This window comes from Eleutherodactylus coqui, chromosome 1 (genome assembly GCF_035609145.1).
Source record: "Eleutherodactylus coqui strain aEleCoq1 chromosome 1, aEleCoq1.hap1, whole genome shotgun sequence".
Taxonomy (NCBI): domain Eukaryota; kingdom Metazoa; phylum Chordata; class Amphibia; order Anura; family Eleutherodactylidae; genus Eleutherodactylus; species Eleutherodactylus coqui.
Window position 1 is genome coordinate 329,484,027 of NC_089837.1, and position 19,619 is coordinate 329,503,645.

A 19,619-nucleotide genomic window follows, 5' to 3' on the forward strand; every position below is an offset into this window, starting at 1 on the left:
GAACTAGCGCTGTATGCCCTGGAGGTGCTTGCTTGTCCTGCGGCTAGCGTGTTGTCGGAGAGGGTGTTTAGTGCGGCTGGGGGAATCATCACAGATAAGCGTAGCCGCTTGTCAACCGACAGTGCCGACAGGCTAACACTCATCAAGATGAACAAAGGCTGGATTTCCCCAGACTTCTGTTCTCCACCAGCGGACAGCAGCGATACGTAAGCAATACGTAGGCTGCACCCGCGGATGGAAGCTACGTTCTCTCTCACCATCCAAAACGGGGACATTTCTGCTTCATCAATCTGTGTCTAATATTCCTCCTCCTCCTCCTCCTGCTCCTCCTCCTGAAACCTCACGTAATCACGCTGAACGGGCAATTTTTCTTAGGGCCACAAGGCTCACTCAAATAATTTTTCAGAACAATTTTTATAAGTTTCAATGCGCTTAAAAGCATTGGAACTTTAACTTGAACCAATTTTTCGTTACACTGGGCTGCCTCCAGGCCTAGTTACCACTTAAGCCACATTAACCAAAGCGATTAATGGGTTTCACCTGCCCTCTTGGCTGGCCATGGCCAATTTTTGGGATGTACATTAGTACTGTTGATACAGCAATTTTTGTGGGCCCTCGCCTACAGTGTAATCAAATTAATTTTTAGCCCACCTGCATTACAGCTGACGTTACCTCAGCTGTGTTGGGCAATGCAATGGGATATTTTTATGTACCGCCGGTGGGTTCCAGGGAGCCACCCATGCTGTAGGTGCACACTGAGTTTTTAATACATCTGTACACTTCTAAAGAACCCGTCTGACTGGGGCATGCAGTGTGGGCCGAAGCCCACCTGTATTACGCACGACATTACTACCTCAGCTGTGTTGGGCAATGCAATGGGATATTTTTGTGTACCACCGGTGGGTTCCAGGGAGCCACCCATGCTGTAGGTGCACACTGAGTTTTTAATACATCTGTACACTTCTAAAGAACCCGTCTGACTGGGGCATGCAGTGTGGGCCGAAGCCCACCTGTATTACGCACGACATTACTACCTCAGCTGTGTTGGGCAATGCAATGGGATATTTCTATGTACCGCCGGTGGCTTCCTGGCACCCACCCAGGCAGTGGGTCCACAGGGAGTTTAACCTACATGTGTCCACTTGTAAAGAACCCCAGTCTGACTGGGGCATGCAGTGTGGGCCGAAGCCCACCTGCATTAACCCTTTCCAGTCCACTGTGTGACCTGTGAAGACATTAGGGTTTAAGGCTGTACAGCTCCGTTGTTGGTAGACGTCCGTCGGGGTTCTCTTACTGTATATTGCCAGCCTCTCTGCTGTCAGAGCCTATCCTACGTGTCAGCTCATGCAGTACTGGCTTTAGCCAGCATATAGCGCCGTTGTATAACGGCAGAAAAAGAGTAAGCCCCCTAGGAAAACCATATACAAATTGGATTGGAAAGGGTTAAGCACAACATTACTACCTCAGCTGTGTTGGGCAATGCAATGGGATATTTCTGTGTACCGCCGGTGGGTTCCAGGGAGCCACCCATGCTGTGGGTCGACAGGGACTTCACAATAGGGAGTTGTACCTGCCTGTGTCTATGAATTAAAAAGCCCGGTCTGACTGGGGCATGCAGACACCTTGACAGAATGAATAGTGTGTGGCACATAGGTTCCCCATTGCTATGCCCACGTGTGCAGCTCCTGATGGCGGTGGCACAGGATTCTATTTCTCATTGCTTCTGTACAGCATTGTGGGCTATCGCTCCGCCACTTTTAAAGAGGGTCGCTGCCTAGCCGTGCCAACCTCTGCAGTGTGTGCCTGCGGTCCCTCGTCATGGCAGACGCAATTCTAAATAGACATGAGCGTGGTGTGGCATGAGGGCAGCTGAAGACTGCGCAGGGACACTTTGGTGTGCGCTGTGGGGGGGAGGGGGGGTTGGGCAGCATGTAACCCAGGAGAAGTGTCAGTGGAGTGTCATGCAGGCAGTGATTGTGCTTTGTTGGAGGTAGTGTGGTGCTTAGCAAAGGTATGCCATGCTAATGAGGGCTTTTCAGAAGTAAAAGTTGTTGGGGGGGGGGGGGGCCCACTCTTGCCGCTATTGTGGCTTAATAGTGGGACCTGTGAACTTGAGATGCAGCCCAACATGTAGCCCCTCGCCTGCCCTATCCGTCACTGTGTCATTCCCATCACTTTCCTGAATTGCCCAGATTTTCACACATGAAAACCTTAGCGAGCATCGGCGAAATACAAAAATGTTCTGGTCGCCCATTGACTTCAATGGGGTTCGTTGTTCGAAACGAACCCTCGAGCATCACGGGAAGTTCGTTCCGAATAACGAACACCCGAACATTTTGGTGTTCGCTCATCTCTAGTCCTCAATGCTGAGAAATCCAGGAAGATACTTATTCATCATGCAATACCATCAGGGAGGCCTGGAAGTGATGATTTGGCCCCCACAGAGCCCTGATCTCATCATCATGAAGTCTGCCTGGGTTTTCATGAAGAAATAGAAGGATTTGAGCAAGCCTGCAATCACAGAAGATCTGTGGTTAGTTCTCCGAAATATTTGGAAGAAGCTCCATGTCAAGTACCTTCATAATCTTTATGCAAATGTACCTAAATAATTGTTGCTGTTTTGAAGGCAAAGGGTGGTCACACTAAATTTTAATTTATAATTATCTTTTGTTCATTTTTGCTTTTTATTAATTGACAAAATAAACTTTAACACTTCTACTTTTGAAAGAATTGTTACTTTGCAGCGTTTTTGCACACCTTTGTATACGTTAAATGTAGAGCTATACTGAACTTTGATTCCCCACATTTAATTTTTTGGCAAAGATACACTTCTATTCTGTAACTGGCAAGAATTTCATTATTTTATCAAATGTTGAATGTTTTCCAGGCAAGCTAACTCAACTTCAGTCTTGATGAATTTATAATTACTTTCCAAGAAGATCAAAACAAAGGGCAAGTGATATTTTCCAGACACACACTTTGCCAAATAGAAGATGAGACCATATAAAGGAGCGATGGAAAGGCAAACTTTACACTGTTTTGCTCATTAAAAATGGACTGGTCACCATTCAATACTTGTTTAATGCTTTCTACATGATGAATATCTAACCAAATATATTCTTGTCATATTTCTCATTTCCATTCAAAAGGGTGTCTCATGAAGACAATATCTGTTCATATACCCACCATAAAGAGGGGTCCTCACTCTTCACGAGCAACTTCCAATCTGGCAAACTCAAGCCAGCCTTGTATTACATGGACTTTGGCCAGCCTTATCTACATGTGACCCATGCAGTTGCTCAGGGTGCTGGCCACAAAGTTGTAGGGGGGCAACCTGGTGGACGTAGACTGAGAGCAATCTTCCCCCTTAAGGCCTCATGTCCACGGGGAAAAGATTATTTAAAATCTGCAGCGTTTTTCCGCACCCCATAGGGATGCATTGGACACCCGCAGGTCGTTAAATACCTGCGGATGTCATTATTCCCTTCAGTCGCAGATCCGCATGCGGGAAAACAACCGCGACATGCTCCATTTTAGTGAGGGTCTCCCGCTGGGACGGCTCCCGCAGGCTTTTATTGAAGCCTATGAAAGCTGTCCGGATCCGCGGAACACCCGTACCAGAATTAAAACTTACCTGTCCGGACGGTGCGGATCTTGCCTCCCGTCGCGGCCGGATCTTCTTTCTTTGGCCCGGCGGATGTCCCCGGCGCATGCGCGCAGCATGCTGCCGACATGCCGAGCACATCCGCCAGGCCAAAGAAAGCAGATCTGGCCGCGACGGAGGGAAGATCCACAGCGTCCAGACAAGTGAGTTTATTCTTATTTTAAGCCTCATGTTCCCGGGAAATGAGGGACCCGCTGCAGGATTCTCCATGGAGAATCCGCGGCGGGCCTGATTTTCCCCGTGGACATGAGGCCTAAGTCTGCCTGACTAGATGATCATCTTCCTTCTGTCTCCTGCCCTCTGATGTTCTGAGGTGCTGCTATCAGTCCATCAGCACTCCTGCAGCACAATTGCTTTGTTCTGTAACTGTATTTATGTTATAAGCTTGGTTTGGGGACTGTATTTATTTATGTTGTGTGATTAGTTCTGGTATGGTATCTGTGTACTGAGGTTGGTTTCTGCTGTATTTGTTATGAGTTTTGTTTTAGTGCTGTATTTATATACTTGGTTCTGGTGCTGTATTTATTTTATGAACCTGGTTCTGGTACGTTTATTCACTGAGCTGTTCTTATGTGGGTCTGCTGATATCTTGCTGCTTTCAAGCACAAGGAAAATACAGGCAGGCTGCCTAGCAGAGCAATGTATATTTGTAGTGGCCCAGAATTGGGGTGTCTTTAGGGTAGTTTTATGTTTGTTATGTATAAGCTGTCTTTTATGTACACATGTGTATCCATGTTAGTTTGTGGTCTATTTAGTGCTAACAAGCTTTCTTGTCACAGTCTTGTCTCACTTAAAGGAGATGTCCCGCGCCGAAACGGGTTTTTTTTTTTTTTAACCCCCCCCCCGTTTGGCGCGAGACAACCCCGATGCAGGGGTTAAAAAAACCACCCGCACAGCGCTTACCTGAATCCCGGCGGTCCGGCGTCTTCATACTCACCTGCTGAAGATGGCCGCCGGGATCTTCTACCTTCGTGGACCGCAGCTCTTCTGTGCGGTCCACTGCCGATTCCAGCCTCCTGATTGGCTGGAATCGGCACGTGACGGGGCGGAGCTACACGGAGCCGCTCTCTGGCACGAGCGGCTCCATAGAAGACTGCTGAAGACCCGGACTGCGCAAGCGCGGCTAATTTGGCCATCGGAGGCCAAAAATTAGTCGGCACCATGGAGACGAGGACGCTAGCAACGGAGCAGGTAAGTATAAAACTTTTTATAACTTCTGTATGGCTCATAATTAATGCACAATGTACATTACAAAGTGCATTATTATGGCCATGCAGAAGTGTATAGACCCACTTGCTGCCTCGGGACAACCCCTTTAACTTGTTCGCTATGTGTTGTATTGTGGGAATGTAGCAGAGGTAAGCGGAGTCAGAGGGAGCGAGAAGGAGATGTAGTCGGTGGAGGAGGACATGTCAACGGGAGGCTGAAGCTCGCTTTTGCTTCTGCCTAGGCAGAGCTGTGGGCCTATCTCATTTGCCGTGAGATGTTCTTCCCTTCGGGAACTGAAGCACGGCGTAGCAACCCTGCTATGACGAGTCACGAGGAGCTAGAAGAAAGGAAAGGATACAAAAGTCGTGTGTTGCCCCACCGTGTGAGGAGAAGACCCCAGGGGTTCCTACCTCAGATAACTGGGATTGAGGACATCTATATTACGGGAAGAAAAGTGCCTCCTAAGTGTGTGTGTGTGAGTAACTGAATGGAAGTAGAAGAAGTTTGTCAGAAGTGTTGTGTCTAAGACTGTTAACTTGTGGTGTTCCTGAAAGAATCAAAGTTGGATTCAGTGAGTAAAGAGAAACCATGTACCTCCGGTTTGAAAACTATCTTTCTGGTTTGTGGACTCTCTTATGTAACAACGAGCATGCGTTTGTTAGCACAGAGGTACTGGTGTCACGTGACAACACCGTTTGGGACTTATCATCATTTAACATTTGACTGTTCTATTTTATATTGCATGCGACTGAGCGGGCCACGTTTCCGCCATTGTCAGGGAAGAGATCACAGAGCCACCCGTGACAACCACCTTAAGGACCCCGTGGTCCCATCTCCAATAGCCCGGTCCACTGCTTGGCCACCGCATATTGTTTTCTTCTTATGACTGGGTGGGGATAGGGGGTACAAAAAAAATTCCAGACAAGGTGCCATCTAACCTAAAACCAGCACTGACATGGACTGCTATTCATCTCATGTGAGGTTGCACACTTGCTGCATACAATTCTATTGTACAGTTTGTATGAATAGATAACATATTTTGAAAAGCAGGTCAATGATATAAAGTTTGGTTTCATGCCACAATTAATGCTGAGATGAAACTGTAAAACCCATATCATATAAACATACCACAAACATAGAGGGATTTTCTGGCATCCTGTTAAGGAAATCGTACTCTGTTTTATTTCTTTCATAGACGCAAACAAAACAAAACCCACACTGAACTGTCTTGGGTCCCTATTCATTTTACAGGAAAACCCTCATTTCCCTCTGTCTCAACTAATATCCTGTAAAGTGACTAGGGACATTTAGCCATTTCTATTGTATTTGAAATCAGACATAACTGAACAGCCCAGAAATCTGTGAAATTCTTTTCTTAATTGTCCTAATCTGTTGAAGTGATGAGTATATTGTGGGTAATATACTACAAAACACACGATCGTGCACAAAGCGGTATACAAAGAAGAAATTGGTCAGATTTGTATTTTAAATGAATTGCACTGTAAAACTGGTTCTGATTATATCAGAAAATTGCTGGGTAGCCTCATATTCTTGCATCAGTACCTGCGGATTACAGGGATGAGTGTTCTTACATAGGCAATTCTTATTTCCTCCTGTAGATTTCTGTCTTGGATTGCTTTTGCAGAAAGTTACTTCTCCTGTGCCAAGCAATGATTGACATACAAGTATTCCCTTTCGTTTTTAAATAAAGATGTTCTTCAGCAGCAGCAGTGTGTGCAGTCTATCAAAGATAGACTAGAACTCCCTTCCCTTACATAGTAACACAGTATGCAAGGCTAAAAAAAGACATTTGTCCATCCAGTTCAACCTATTATTCTGCAATGTTGATCCAGAGGAAGGGGGAAAAATCCATGGGGTAGAAGCCAATTTTCCTCATTTTAGCGGGAAAAAATTCCTTGCAATCTCCAAGTTTGGCAATCAGAATAACCCCCTGGATCAACAACCCTTCTGAAGTAAGCAGTGACCACAATGTGTCATCAACGCCCCTCTTAAACTCTTTTATTGAATTTACCATCACCACGTCCTCAGGCAGAGAGTTCCACAGTCTCACTGCTCTTACAGTAAAGAACCCCCTTCTATGTTAGTAATGAAACCTTCTTTCCTCTAGATGTTGAGGATGTCCTGTTGTTACTGTCGCAGTCCTGGGTATAAACATATCATGGTTTTTGTTTGAAAAATATTCCGCAGCAGCTGAGATGCTTATTATGCGAAAACTGTACTTACTATAAATTATTACACATGTTAAGAGTCACTTTGGGGTTCCATGACCTGTATAAATGCACTCAGCCTGCGGACTCATGCTTTTATTATTCTTGGTAACTTCTAATATTCCTATAACTTTCAGTAAGGCTTATTGTATCCGATATATAATGTATGAAGCTAATTAAATACTGTACTGATAATAATTCATATGTCTAAACATGAACAAATAATTATTTCAACAAAATACAACTTTTATTTCTGATGTACAGATATGCTTATATTGCAGCACTGGGCTCCTGAGTTTTTAAATATGACAAAGGGCATGGAGTTTGTATATTCTACCCATGTTTGCGTGGTTTCCTGCCATAGTCCAAAAACACTATAGACAAATATAAATTGCAAGCCCCCATGCTGACAGGGCCCAGTGTAAGTGATGACAGTCTCTGTACAGCCCTGTGAAGTATGTACGTGCTATATAAATGAGTAGAATAAATAAATGTATCATTCTGTATTTTGTCTTTATTTATTCTAGGCATTTCTTGTAAAATATGGATACCTTGAAGAGAACGACTACAGTAAGGCACAGCTCACTGCAGCAGTAAGGTAACTTGAAAGAACTGGGGCACTGGCATTTATAAAACAATTTCAATTGATATGGTGATGGAATCCATATGAGTCACTGCATGTTATAGCTATTATGTATTTGCAATGTGTTAGTAGATACAATTCTCAGTTTTTAATCTTATGGAAGTTTGCAAAAACCTGATGACCATGATGGCAGAGTGTGATTAAGTCCTAACTATAAAACACTTGAGTGAGGCTTCTGATCTCTTTATTACTACCCTTTAAGACTATAGTCACACATAGCAGAGTAAATCCACACCAAAATCTGCAAGCGGCTTTAGGTGGGGACTTCACTCATTGCATTGCAAGGAACGTACTGTTCTGTAAAAATCTGTGGCATTTCTGGATCAAGCAGAACATACTGAGATTTTGAAAATGCATAGCATGACTATCTTCTGCTGCAGATTTTTTCCCACTGTAAGGCCTCATGTCCACGGGGAAAATCAGGCCCGCTACGGATTCTCCATGGAGAATCCGTAGCGGGTCCCTCCTGCCCCGCGGACATGAGCGCTGAAAATAAGAATAAACTCACCTGCTGCGGGCCGTCTTCCCTTTTCGCGGCCGGATCTTCTTTCTTCGGCCCAGCGGATGTGCGCGGGCCGGAGAAAGAAGATCCTGCCGTGAAGGAAGGAAGATCTGCGTCGTCCGGAGCAGGTGAGTTTAATTCAGGCGCAGGTCTCCTGCGGATCCGGGCGGCTTCCATAGGCTGCAACAGAAGCCTGCGGGAGCCGTCCCCGCGGGAGACCTGCACCTAAATGGAGCATGTTCTTTTTTTTCCATGCTACAGAAATTTTTTTATTCACTTTTATTGACCATCCGCGGGTATTTATCTACCCCCGGGTGGTCAATGCATCCCTATGGGACGCGGATTCACATGCGGGTGATCCGCTGCAGATTTTAATTGTTCTTTTCCCCGTGGATATGAGGCCCCTTAGTGAATGGGGTTTGTTTGCTCTGTGTGCTTGTACCTTTAACCCGTTTTGATGCCATTGCCATATCTAAACCCACATCCATTCCTAACCATGGCATGTTCATCTCTAAGTTGACATCTATAATAATGTATAATCACTATTTCTACCACTGGCACGTCAATTCCTCATTCACTTTTGCATATCCACTCTGCTACACTGACCTTACCTAAGCTTTCTCTGTGCATTACATTTCCAAAATGTTTCTAGATGATATTAAAATGTACCGTAGGTCTCCAATCTTGAATCTGTGCAGAGCATTTCTACTCCTCCAATAAGCCAGGAAGCCATTATCTGCTGTCATTTATTTCAATAAAAACTACAAATTTCATACATCACATTAAAAGTTCTATGCAAAAGAGGACAAACGTTATGTACATTTAACATTTTTCCACGGAAACTTCCTGCTGTAACAATGGAACAGTTTTGTATTCTGTACATTGGATATGTATTGCTAGTGTGCATTTTATGAGCAGAGTACTTTGATTTGTGTTCAGAGAACAGTACAGCTGCCTAGAATCTGGCACAATAAAGGGCATTCATTGAACAGCTGTGTGCAAGCGAGGGGGCTCAGCTATAGTTGGCCTAAAAATTGGCAGGGACTGCAGATGCAGAGTGTATTTTTCTGAATAATCCTAAATAGAATCAAACTTTATGATACATGCATAAACATTTAGATATGTTCAATAAGATCATACATGATGTAGCAATACGATGTCGGTTCTGGAATGCCCTTTGGTTATACTCATGACTTCACTCCCATATTGAGGTATAGTATATAGTCAGGTTAATGCTTTGTACACATGAAGTAGTAATGGTGTAGCAGAAGGCACTAAAAGCCATGGAAAAATATGTAAAATATGTTAGTGGCCAAAAGAGGGTTTGTGTAAATATAGTCATAGAGTCAGCAGGCCTGACTGTATTTAAGGGGTTTTCCAGGATTTAGTGTGGTTCCAGATGGCTGTATGTGCAACTACGCTCACCACTACGGAGCATAATTGCACATGAACAATGTTTTTTCTCCAGCAGTTCAACTCCGCGCCATAGTGCAGGAGTTTGAAAAAAACTGTGGAAAGATAGGACTTGTCCTACATAGTTAATACTAACTTTTCCCGGGCATAGTATTTACGCCCGAGAAAGAGCTAGTGAAAACGAAACCATTAAAATCAATGGTTTAGTTTTGTCCTGTTATGTAGCCGTGATTTTCACCGCCGCATAACGGGACAAAAAATCGTTTGTCTGTTTAAGCCCCCAAATATAAATTACTTAGGGCTTACTCATATGGCATATGCGAGCTGTGTATTATGCGCGTAAGATGCAGTCCTAAAAGTCCATTGATCTACATTGAACCATGAAGAAAAAGACGCAGCTTGTTCTATATTGATGCGTATTACATGTGTAATACACTCATAGGCTATGGGGGGTAAAATATGCTGAAAAACATGTGACATGCATATTTAACAGGGTAGTACGCATGTGAAAAATATGCAGCCTGTGTAAATGAGCCCTTTTTTTCCTAGGATAGGTCATAAATATCACATTAATGGGGGTATTACAAAATCATATTCATATCATACAGCGGAATCGGACCCGGTGCCCGGCCCAGACCCCTGTGTCCCCTTCCGGATCTGACTTGCGGATGTGTTGGGTGACACATGTGCAGTACAGATGACACTGCTCCATCACTAGGCGATGTTGCAGATTCTGCGGCTCGTGTGCATGAACAGCTACAGACAGGCTGTGGATCAGATGACTTCCATTGACTCAATGGAAGCCGATTGTGTGGAATCCGCGCCGAAATAGATCATGCTGTGATTTTTCCCTATGCGAGCAGAAAATCGCAATTGATTACCGCTTGTGGACAGGAAAAAGCGATTTTCTATATCATGTCTATGGGCAGTATTTGCTGCGGAAATCTGCGGTATCTGTAAATACGCCCATATGCATTGGGCCTTACTTTGCTGTAATACTGTGGTCTTCTAACAAACCATTGAGCAGTATCTCACAGGAAGAAAAACCCAATAACCTCCCCTCCTCCCCACCGCCCTTCAGCTGAGTTATTATTCGGAATGTGCAAAAATGTTCTAAATGTACAGTAGAAACCCATACCAAGTGGGAGATTAGGTGATATTAGCCAATAGAGAACAGTAATGTCTGAATCACCTTTAAACTGTTTTTCAGAAATTTCCAGTGGACTGCACATCTCCCAGTCAATGGAGACCTGAATGATGCCACGGTGCTTCAGATGCTTTTGCCAAGATGTGGTATGAAAGATGTTGGTCAAACACAATGGCTGCACCATGGTTCTTTTCATACAAATCACCGCAGGAAACGCTATGCCATAAAAAGTAAGTTAGATATGAGCCACTTTCCTTCCATATGAAATCTAGCTTACTGTTGAATATACTACAGTATGTATTACATGAAAATACTAGATTTTATTTAGGGGGTAACACACAAATATATAGTACACATACAAAATGCTAAGACACACACAAAGTACCATGAGAACAGGAAAGCCTTGTCTGGCCCTCAACTTAATCCCTCCATCCGGTATGTGTGGGCAGCGGATCACAGACAGCAGGGAGAATCATGCCCCTTGGCCATTTTTTTTTTGTTGTCACTTCTTTTAATGACAACTGCCCATGGAAGGGTGCATTCACTTACTGCTGTCATAGTTTGGGACATGCACTCTATGATCCTGCAGCGTTTTGCACACACCCATAGAGAACAATAGGGCTCTATCGCACTTTTTATTTTACTCGTGTATTATACACAATGAAGAAATGCTAATGTGAATGTAACAGCAAAAATTAATGCATTTGAATTACCGCAATGTAATGCTTATCATACTCACATGTAATACACAATTCAAATATGCTTGTGTGAGCCCGGCCTCACATCTATGCAACAAGAATAAGGGACTTGCTAATCATAAGCATATATGTGGGATGTGTAATGTGGGGCAGGAAATGTTGCTATAAAATACAAAATGGTAGAATATAACATTCTGGACTGAAATGTTTTCTTTTATTCTGCTAATACAGGAAAAGTATTCAGTCAGTGTAAGGAAAATAAGTGCATTGTGGATTTATTCCTATATCCTACAAACGTATTAACATACGCATTGGAAGAAAACCTTTCCCCTGTACTATCTATCATAGTTGCCGTGAATTTACAAATAATTTTAGCCCGATAAGCTTTCCTCATAGTCTTTAGAGTTCCAGTAAATTCTTTTTTTAATGACCTTCATGAGCCAAATGACAAACCATGGACTTCTATTTCCAGTGACCTTTTGCCAGTTTCAACAATTCCATTCTTTATCCTATTTGTCTTCTGCGCCCATGTAAAATGAGAAGCAGAAAATCCCTGTTTTAGACATGGTGACATCTTGACCTCCCTGGAGAAGCTTACATCACATTCCAATGTGCTGCACATCAGAGGACTAGTTAATTGGTCTTCCCCTTACAAACCAAAAAATTAGATACATTAAAAATATTTTTATACCTTTTTAAGATGCCATGTCCTATAGTCATTCATATCTGCCACTAGTGGGAGTTTTCAGTATTTTTTAATATACACTGTCCCCTCTGCTTTGTACAGTCAAATAGAATAATGTCTTAGCGCATATTTTACACATAAGTTAAGCTTCTTGAATCAAGTCTTCACTGTCTCTTATAGCCTTTCAGGATGATTTACAGGCAACATTGTTCATTATTTCTTAATCTGAAAACAGTTGAAGACAGTGGGGCTGTCCTTGTTGGGACAATCACCCCGCCTTTAGGCAGGGTTCACCACTTTCCCTGGTTAGTAAGGGATAAAGGTCTTTCCATCTCAGCCTGGAGAGGGGTAGTTTGTAACATTGCAAATGCTATATAAGTGTGTTTGTGTGTTTTAAATGGACACTCTTGGGTCCATTCTGAGGGGTGTCGTTTTAGTGTGCCCAACAGACGTAACATAAAATAATTGTCAACAAAAGATAATCTGGCCATACATGCGGCTTTTTTTCAATGATCAGGTCAGAAATAAGTCACTTAGGAGCAGTTATGTCAATTTTTCTTTTTCTATAAGGGCTCCCACACACTTGCGTTTGCGTTTTTTGTTAATGCGATTGTCAATGGGACTTTCTAATATTAAAAACGCAATGCAATGCACCAAAAACGCAAGTTGCGCAGCGTTGCGTTTTTAACATTAAAAAGTCCCATTGACAATCGGTTAACAAAAAACGCAAACGCAAGTGTGTGGGAGCCCTCATCATCTGCAAATCCAAAATAAAAAAAAAAGTTATTGCAAGCATTTATATCCCATAAAAAAGAAAAACACATGTATAGCATTTTAAAGGTTATGGACACCTTCGCGTTTTATTTTTTTAATCAATGTGCTTTTGCCAATGAAGACTTTTTGTAATTAGTTTCTATTAAAAATTTCTGACCATTTACCATATATACTCGAGTATAAGCCTAGTTTATACTCGAGTGAGGTAAAAAGAAGAACAACAAAAAACCCACAATACTTCCCTCCCAGCCGGCGTCTGTGTCCCCGGCGCGATGGTCCCCCTGGGGGTGCGGCAAGCTGCTTGAGAATTCTCACCATTGTCATCCCCCTGCTCAGCTTTAAATTTCCCTGCTGTCAGCGCTGTGTAGGTAAGCGCTGTGATTGGATTGAGCGCCAGCCAATCACAGCCGGCGCTCGATTATTCACAGCCATTCAGTGGATGATATCGCTGAATGGCTGTGATTGGTTTATCGAGCGCCAGCTGTGATTGGCTGACGCTCAATCCAATCACAGCGCTTGCTTACACAGCGCTGACAGCAGGGGAATTTAAAGCCGAGTGGGAAGAATTCTCAAGCAGCTTGCCGCACCGCCGGGGACACAGATGCGAGCTGCGAGGTGAGTATTGCATTTTTTGTTTACCTAGTATATACTCGAGTATAGCTGGGCTTATACTTGAGTCAATAAGTTTTACCAGTTTTTTGTGGTAAAACGTATTGACTCGACTTATACTCCAGTCGGCTAATACTCGAGTATATATGGTATATTCTTAATCAACTACTCCATGCTTATCTGTGACCCCCAGCTACTTCTGAGAAGTTAGGGTCCATTTAGACGGGATGAATGTCGGGCAAATGATGCCCGACACTCGTCGCTGTGTGTCCTCGCTCCCATACTGCTGCATGGGAGCTAGAAGCGCTGGCTCACTCATAGGCAACTGTTTATTACAACTAACACCCGCGGGCAATAGCCGTGATCGGCCGTTTGGACGATCGCGGCTATTAACCCTTTAAAGGCCGCTGTCAGTTCTGACAGCGGCATTTAAAGCCCCCGAACGCTGTTCGGGGGTCCCATACGGCTCCCCCGCAGTGAGATCGGGGGAGCTGTGCAGGTGTCATGGCAGCTGGGGGCCTTCTGAAAGGCCCTAGGGCTGCCTTAGCAGACTGTCTATCAAGCCATGCTATAGCATTACGTCATACTGTAGGAGCGATCAAAGCATCACTGGTTGTAGTGCTCTAGGAGGACTTAAAGAAAGTGTAAAAATAGGATCAATAAAGTTTTAGTAATTATTAAAAAAAAAAAAGTTATAAAAGTTTAAAAAAAAAAACCTTTTGCCATATTTGCAATAAAAAAATCTAAATAATAAACCAAAAATATGTGTTTGGTATCACTGCGTCCGTAAAAGTCCGATTTATAAAAGTAATGTATTATTTGCCCCGCACGGTGAACATGGTCCGAAAAAAAAAATAAAGATTGCACGAAATGCACTGTTTTGGTCACCCTATCTCCAAGAAAAATTTAATAAAAAGTGATCAAAAAGTCAAATGCGAAAACAGAAATAACAGGACATACCGCACAAAATTAGCCCTCACATAACTATGTCGACAGAAAAATAAAAAAGTTATTGTGCACAGAAAATGGAGAAAGAAAATAATTTTTTAAAATTAAATATCTTTAAAAAAAAATACAAGTAGTACAGCAAAAAAGACTATATAAATTTGGTATCGTAGTAATCATACTGACCCATAGAATAAAGTTATCGGGTCATTTTTGTTGCAGTTTGTAGGCCGTAGAAACAGGACGCACCGAAAGATGGTGGAATGTCGGGGGTTTTTTTCCATTTCTCTCCGCTTAGAATTTTTTAAAAGTTTTTCAGTACATTATATGGTACAATAAATAGTACCATTAAAAAATACAACTCATCCCGCAAAAAAACAAGCCCTCATACAGCGACATCGATGGATAAATAAAGGAGCTATGATTTTTTAAAAAGGGAGGAGAAAAAAGCGAAAATGGAAAAAAGCAAAAAAGCTTAGTCACTAAGGGGTTAAAAAGCTTGAGAAATAAAATAAAAAAGATGTTTGGAAAAAAAAAAATTATAAAAAGCTTGAGAAAGGCTGGTACATCAGCCGAAAAGTTGCTTTGCCATTTTTATCTTGGATGTCTCAATAAAAGATGAGTATTCTCTACTTTTAAAGACAATGCTGTGAAGATTTTCCCTCTTGCTGTGCTGTTTTTCATTCATTTATGGATTACTTAGTAAGAAAGTCAGCTGGTAGGCCCTGGTGTTATCATTTAAGACCGCACAAATCGCACAGTTAACTGCAAGATTTTGGGCAGATGGGGGTCTTTGGTGCACAATTGCACACCAAAATAGAGTGTTTTTTTCCCTGCACTTGAAATCCGAGCATAAAAAAAAACCACATGTGAAGGAACCCATTGAAATCAATTGGTTCTATTTGCTGCGCATTTGGCATGCAGATTTTTTTGGCCGCAAATGCACCCATGTGTGGCTACCCTCACTATGGGAACATTGCTATGTTGGGTTCCTACAGTGATCGTGTGTGCACAGCTCTTATGCCTACACAATCACCATAAGATAAATGTACGTAATGAAAACAATGGAAACCAAAGGGACAAAAGGCTTCAATAAAGACTTATGAAAGATCCTGTGAACCCTCCATGTAGCTGGTAAGTCCAGTTCATAGGCAAGAGGATTCACTACACATGTGATGACAAAGGGACCCACGTAACGTGGCGCCAACTTCAAGGACGGGACCTTTAATTTGAGATTTTTGGATGACAGGTATACCTTCTGCCCTACGCTGTAAGGTCCAGACACTAACAGACTCCTCCCACTACGCAACTGCATACGAGCCCCCGTTGCTTCCAAATTTTTCTGTACTTCTTTCCATACTCCTTGCAGTGTATCTGTGGCGTCAGCTGCAGGGCAGACAGATGGAGTAGGAACCGCTGTAAGAAAGCGAGGATACTGCCCGTATACACAAAAAAATGAAGACACCCCAGTGGAAGAACAAATGCGCTTGTTTAGTGCAAACTCTGCCAATGGCAGGAACTCTGCCCACTGATGAGCCCTCTCGCTAGCAAACAACCGTAGATATTGCACTAAATCTTGGTTCTTTCGCTCAGTCTGACCATTGGTTTGCGGGTGGAATGCTGACGAGAAGGAAAGTGCAGTTCCTAAATTTCTACAGAAGGCCCACCAAAACTGCGCAACTAACTGATCCCCGCAATAAGATACAATGTTTTCGGGCACCCCATGTAGGCGAATGATTTCTTTTACAAAAATCCTAGAAAATTCTATTGCCGAAGGTATCTTCTTTAACGCCACAAAATGTGCCATCTTCGAGAACCGATTAACAACCACTAAAATAGTGGTGAACGTCTGAGATTCTGGTAGATCGGTGATAAAGTTTACCGATACCTGCGACCATGGGCGCAAAGGTACCAGTAACGGTCTCAGAGGCCCCTCCGGAGGACGCCAACGACTTTTATTGCGTGCACATACAGAGCATCTCTTAACAAAGTCGCAGAGCTCCTGAGGCATGCCTGGCCACCAGAAGTGTCTGAAACAAAGATCCAGAGTCCTCTGTACCCCCGGATGGCCTGCGAAAACCGAAGAGTGAAATTCTTCAATGAATCTGAGATGTAAGGTCTCTGGCACAAACCATCTGCCCCCTGGTACCACCGAAGGCGGGTCCTGCAGACAGTTTTGTAGTTGAAGGACGAGGCTGGTTTCTACCACTGCCACCACCACCCCAGGTGCCAAGATATTCTCAGGAGTAACTGTCTCACTTTCCAGCGACCCGAAACTCCGTGACAGGGCGTCCGCCTTCACATTCTTTTCTCCCGGAATATAAGTCACAACGAAATTAAACCTGGCAAAAAACAACACCCACCTGGCTTGACGAGCGGTGAGTCATTTAGCATTGGCGAGATATACCAAGTTTTTGTGATCCGTATACATGGTAATGGGGTGTCTAGCCCCCTCAAGATGGTGCTGCCACTCTTCAAGGGCCCATTTGATCGCCAGTAATTCACCGTTACCCACGTCATAGTTACGTTCTGCCAAGCTAAACTTCTGTGAAAAGAATGCGCATGGGCAATACCCGGATCTCCCACTGACTTCCTGAGAAAACACAGCTCCTGCTCTTACCTCAGATGCATCTATCTACGAAAAATGGCCATCGCGCGTCCGGCTGTACCAACACCGGGGCAGTAGTAAATGCTCTTTTCAGATGACTAAAAGCCTCTAGGGCCTCAGACGACCATCTTACCAAGTCAGCCTTTTTCTTAGTCAGATCGGTCAAGGGTTGAGCAATAACCAAGTAATTCTTAATGAATTTTCGGTAAAAATTTGCGAAACCCAAAAACCGCTGGAGAGCCTTAAGGTTATCTGGTCTGACCTATTGAAAGATTGCAGCTACTTTATCAGACTCCATCTGAATCTCCGTGGGTGAAATCACATAGCCCAGGAAAGATACTCGTTTGGTACCAAATATGCATTTCTCCAACTTGACAAACAGTTGGTACTCGTGCAAATCAGTCAGAACCAACCTCAAGTGCTGCACATGTGAATCACAGTCTGGGGAATACACCAGAATGTCATCATGATATATGACCAGAAATACCCCCAAGAAGTAGTGGAAGACCGCGTTCATAAAACCCTGAAACACAGCGGGGGCGTTACAGAGTCCAAAGGGCATAACCAGACATTCAAAATGTCTTACTGGGGTGTTAAACGCGGTCTTCCATTCATCTCCTTCTCGAATGCAAATTAAATTATAAGCCCCCCTTAAGTCCAGTTTGGAAAACCAGTGGGCCCCCACCACCTGTCCCAACAAGTCTGGAATCAGAGGTAAGGAGCACTGGTTCTTCACTGTAATTTTATTCAGGGCCCGATAATCCACACAAGACCTCAATGTCCCATTCTTTTCTCTACAAAGAAGAGACCCGACCTGGATGACCGGATATGTCGTTTGGCTAGAGACTCTGAGATATAGGACTTAAGAGCTTCGTGCTCACGCCTCGACAAATTGAAAATGGCTCCTTTAGGGATGGGACTGTCAGTCAATTCCACAGTCCCACTCCCTATGGGGAGGCAAGGTCACAGACAGTTTCTTGGAGAATACGTCCTGGAAATCAGACAAATACTCCGGGACAAACACGGTATCTGCTGAGCACAGGGATATGGTAGTTAAGTGATTATGACAAGACGGCCCCCAATGTGTCAATTCCCGGGTGGACCAATCAAATTGGGGGTTGTGCTGTGCCAACCAGGACATACCAAGCACCACATCAACAGACATCCTTTCCGTAACCAGGCAGGACAGCTTCTCAGAATGGAGAACACCCACAGTGAACTGTAGAATGGGAGTCCTCCATTGGACAACAACTGTGGATAAAGGAGTTGAATCAATACTGGTAAAGTGTAGGGGGGACTTTAGTGTGGAGAATTCGGTTATCAGGGGCTGGCCAAATCAGATTTGGTGGAAGCACCCGAATAAATAAAGGCTTGACCGGACCGAATAAATTCCCAGAAGCCAACCCCACAAGACACCAACAACTTAGAGAGTACCTGTGTTCCGAGAAGATCCTCCCGACAATCGCCTAGGATCTGTAGTTTTCCGCCGGTTCAGACTGCCGTTGCTTCTGTGGACAGGTTGCTACCCGATGTCTGGCTTCCCCACAGTAGAGGCAAAGACGGTGAGTCATCCGGAACTGTCGCCGTTCCTTGAGACTTAGCCTGTCCACTTCCATAGGCTCGGCTCAAGGAGATGGCATGGGAGAAGTAGGAGCAGATCCCTAGGACACCCTAGTTTTACAGGCCTGTCGTTCCTTTTGTCTAGATCTCAACCTCCTGTCAGCTTTTACTGCCAATTCCATCGCCTTACTAAGTGTTGTGAGAGCGAGATGGGAAAGAAGTAGATCCTTGACAGCATCAGAAAGGCCCAACAAAAACACATCCTTAGGGTGCGTTCACATGAGCGCATAAACGGCGCGTTTTTGCGCCCAATCGTATAAACATGACCATCTGAGGCGTTGGTTTCCAATGTATTCGTTCGCATGGCCGATTTTACGGCGCGTAAAAACGGCAACCCGAAAAAAAACAGAACATACGCGACCGAAATACGCGCCAACGCATATTCGATGGCCGAAAAGATAGTTTGTAAAGTAGGAACAAACGATAATACGCTTTCTAGCTCTGGTCATGATCGCCAAAAAACGTTCTTTCCGGCGATTAAACGCTGCGCACGTGCGAACGTAAATACGCCAACGCTCGTGTGACCGCGCCCTTAAGGGCACTATCGTTCCAGGAGGTTTCACCGACATACTGTCTACAGTCTTCAGTACATTGCTGCCCCTGACGTAACGCCATGAGATGAGATACTGCTAACCCCGCCCGGTCCGGCTCATCAAAAATACCTCCCAGTTCCCGAAAAAATGAGTCAACAGACTGCAGGCAAGCCGAACTCTCAGGCAAGGAGTAGGCCCATATCTGGGTGGGACCTCGCAGTAGGGACATAATCAATCCCACCTTCTGGGACTCTGAACCAGAGGATCCGGGCTGCATCCGGAAATACAGTCTGCATGCCCACTGAAAAATGAAAAACTTACTTCTTTCCCTGGAAAACACC

General features: G+C 44.0%; 1 protein-coding gene across 1 annotated transcript in view; it reads left to right on the plus strand.

Moving 5' to 3' along the window:
• Positions 1 to 19,619, plus strand: part of MMP28 (matrix metallopeptidase 28) — a 64,118-nt gene that overhangs the window by 23,573 nt on the left and 20,926 nt on the right. Inside the window, exons 2-3 of the mRNA XM_066575134.1 lie at positions 7,629 to 7,699; positions 10,870 to 11,036. Coding sequence (XP_066431231.1) covers positions 7,629 to 7,699; positions 10,870 to 11,036 — 238 coding nt within the window. The remainder of the gene's footprint in view (positions 1 to 7,628; positions 7,700 to 10,869; positions 11,037 to 19,619) is intronic.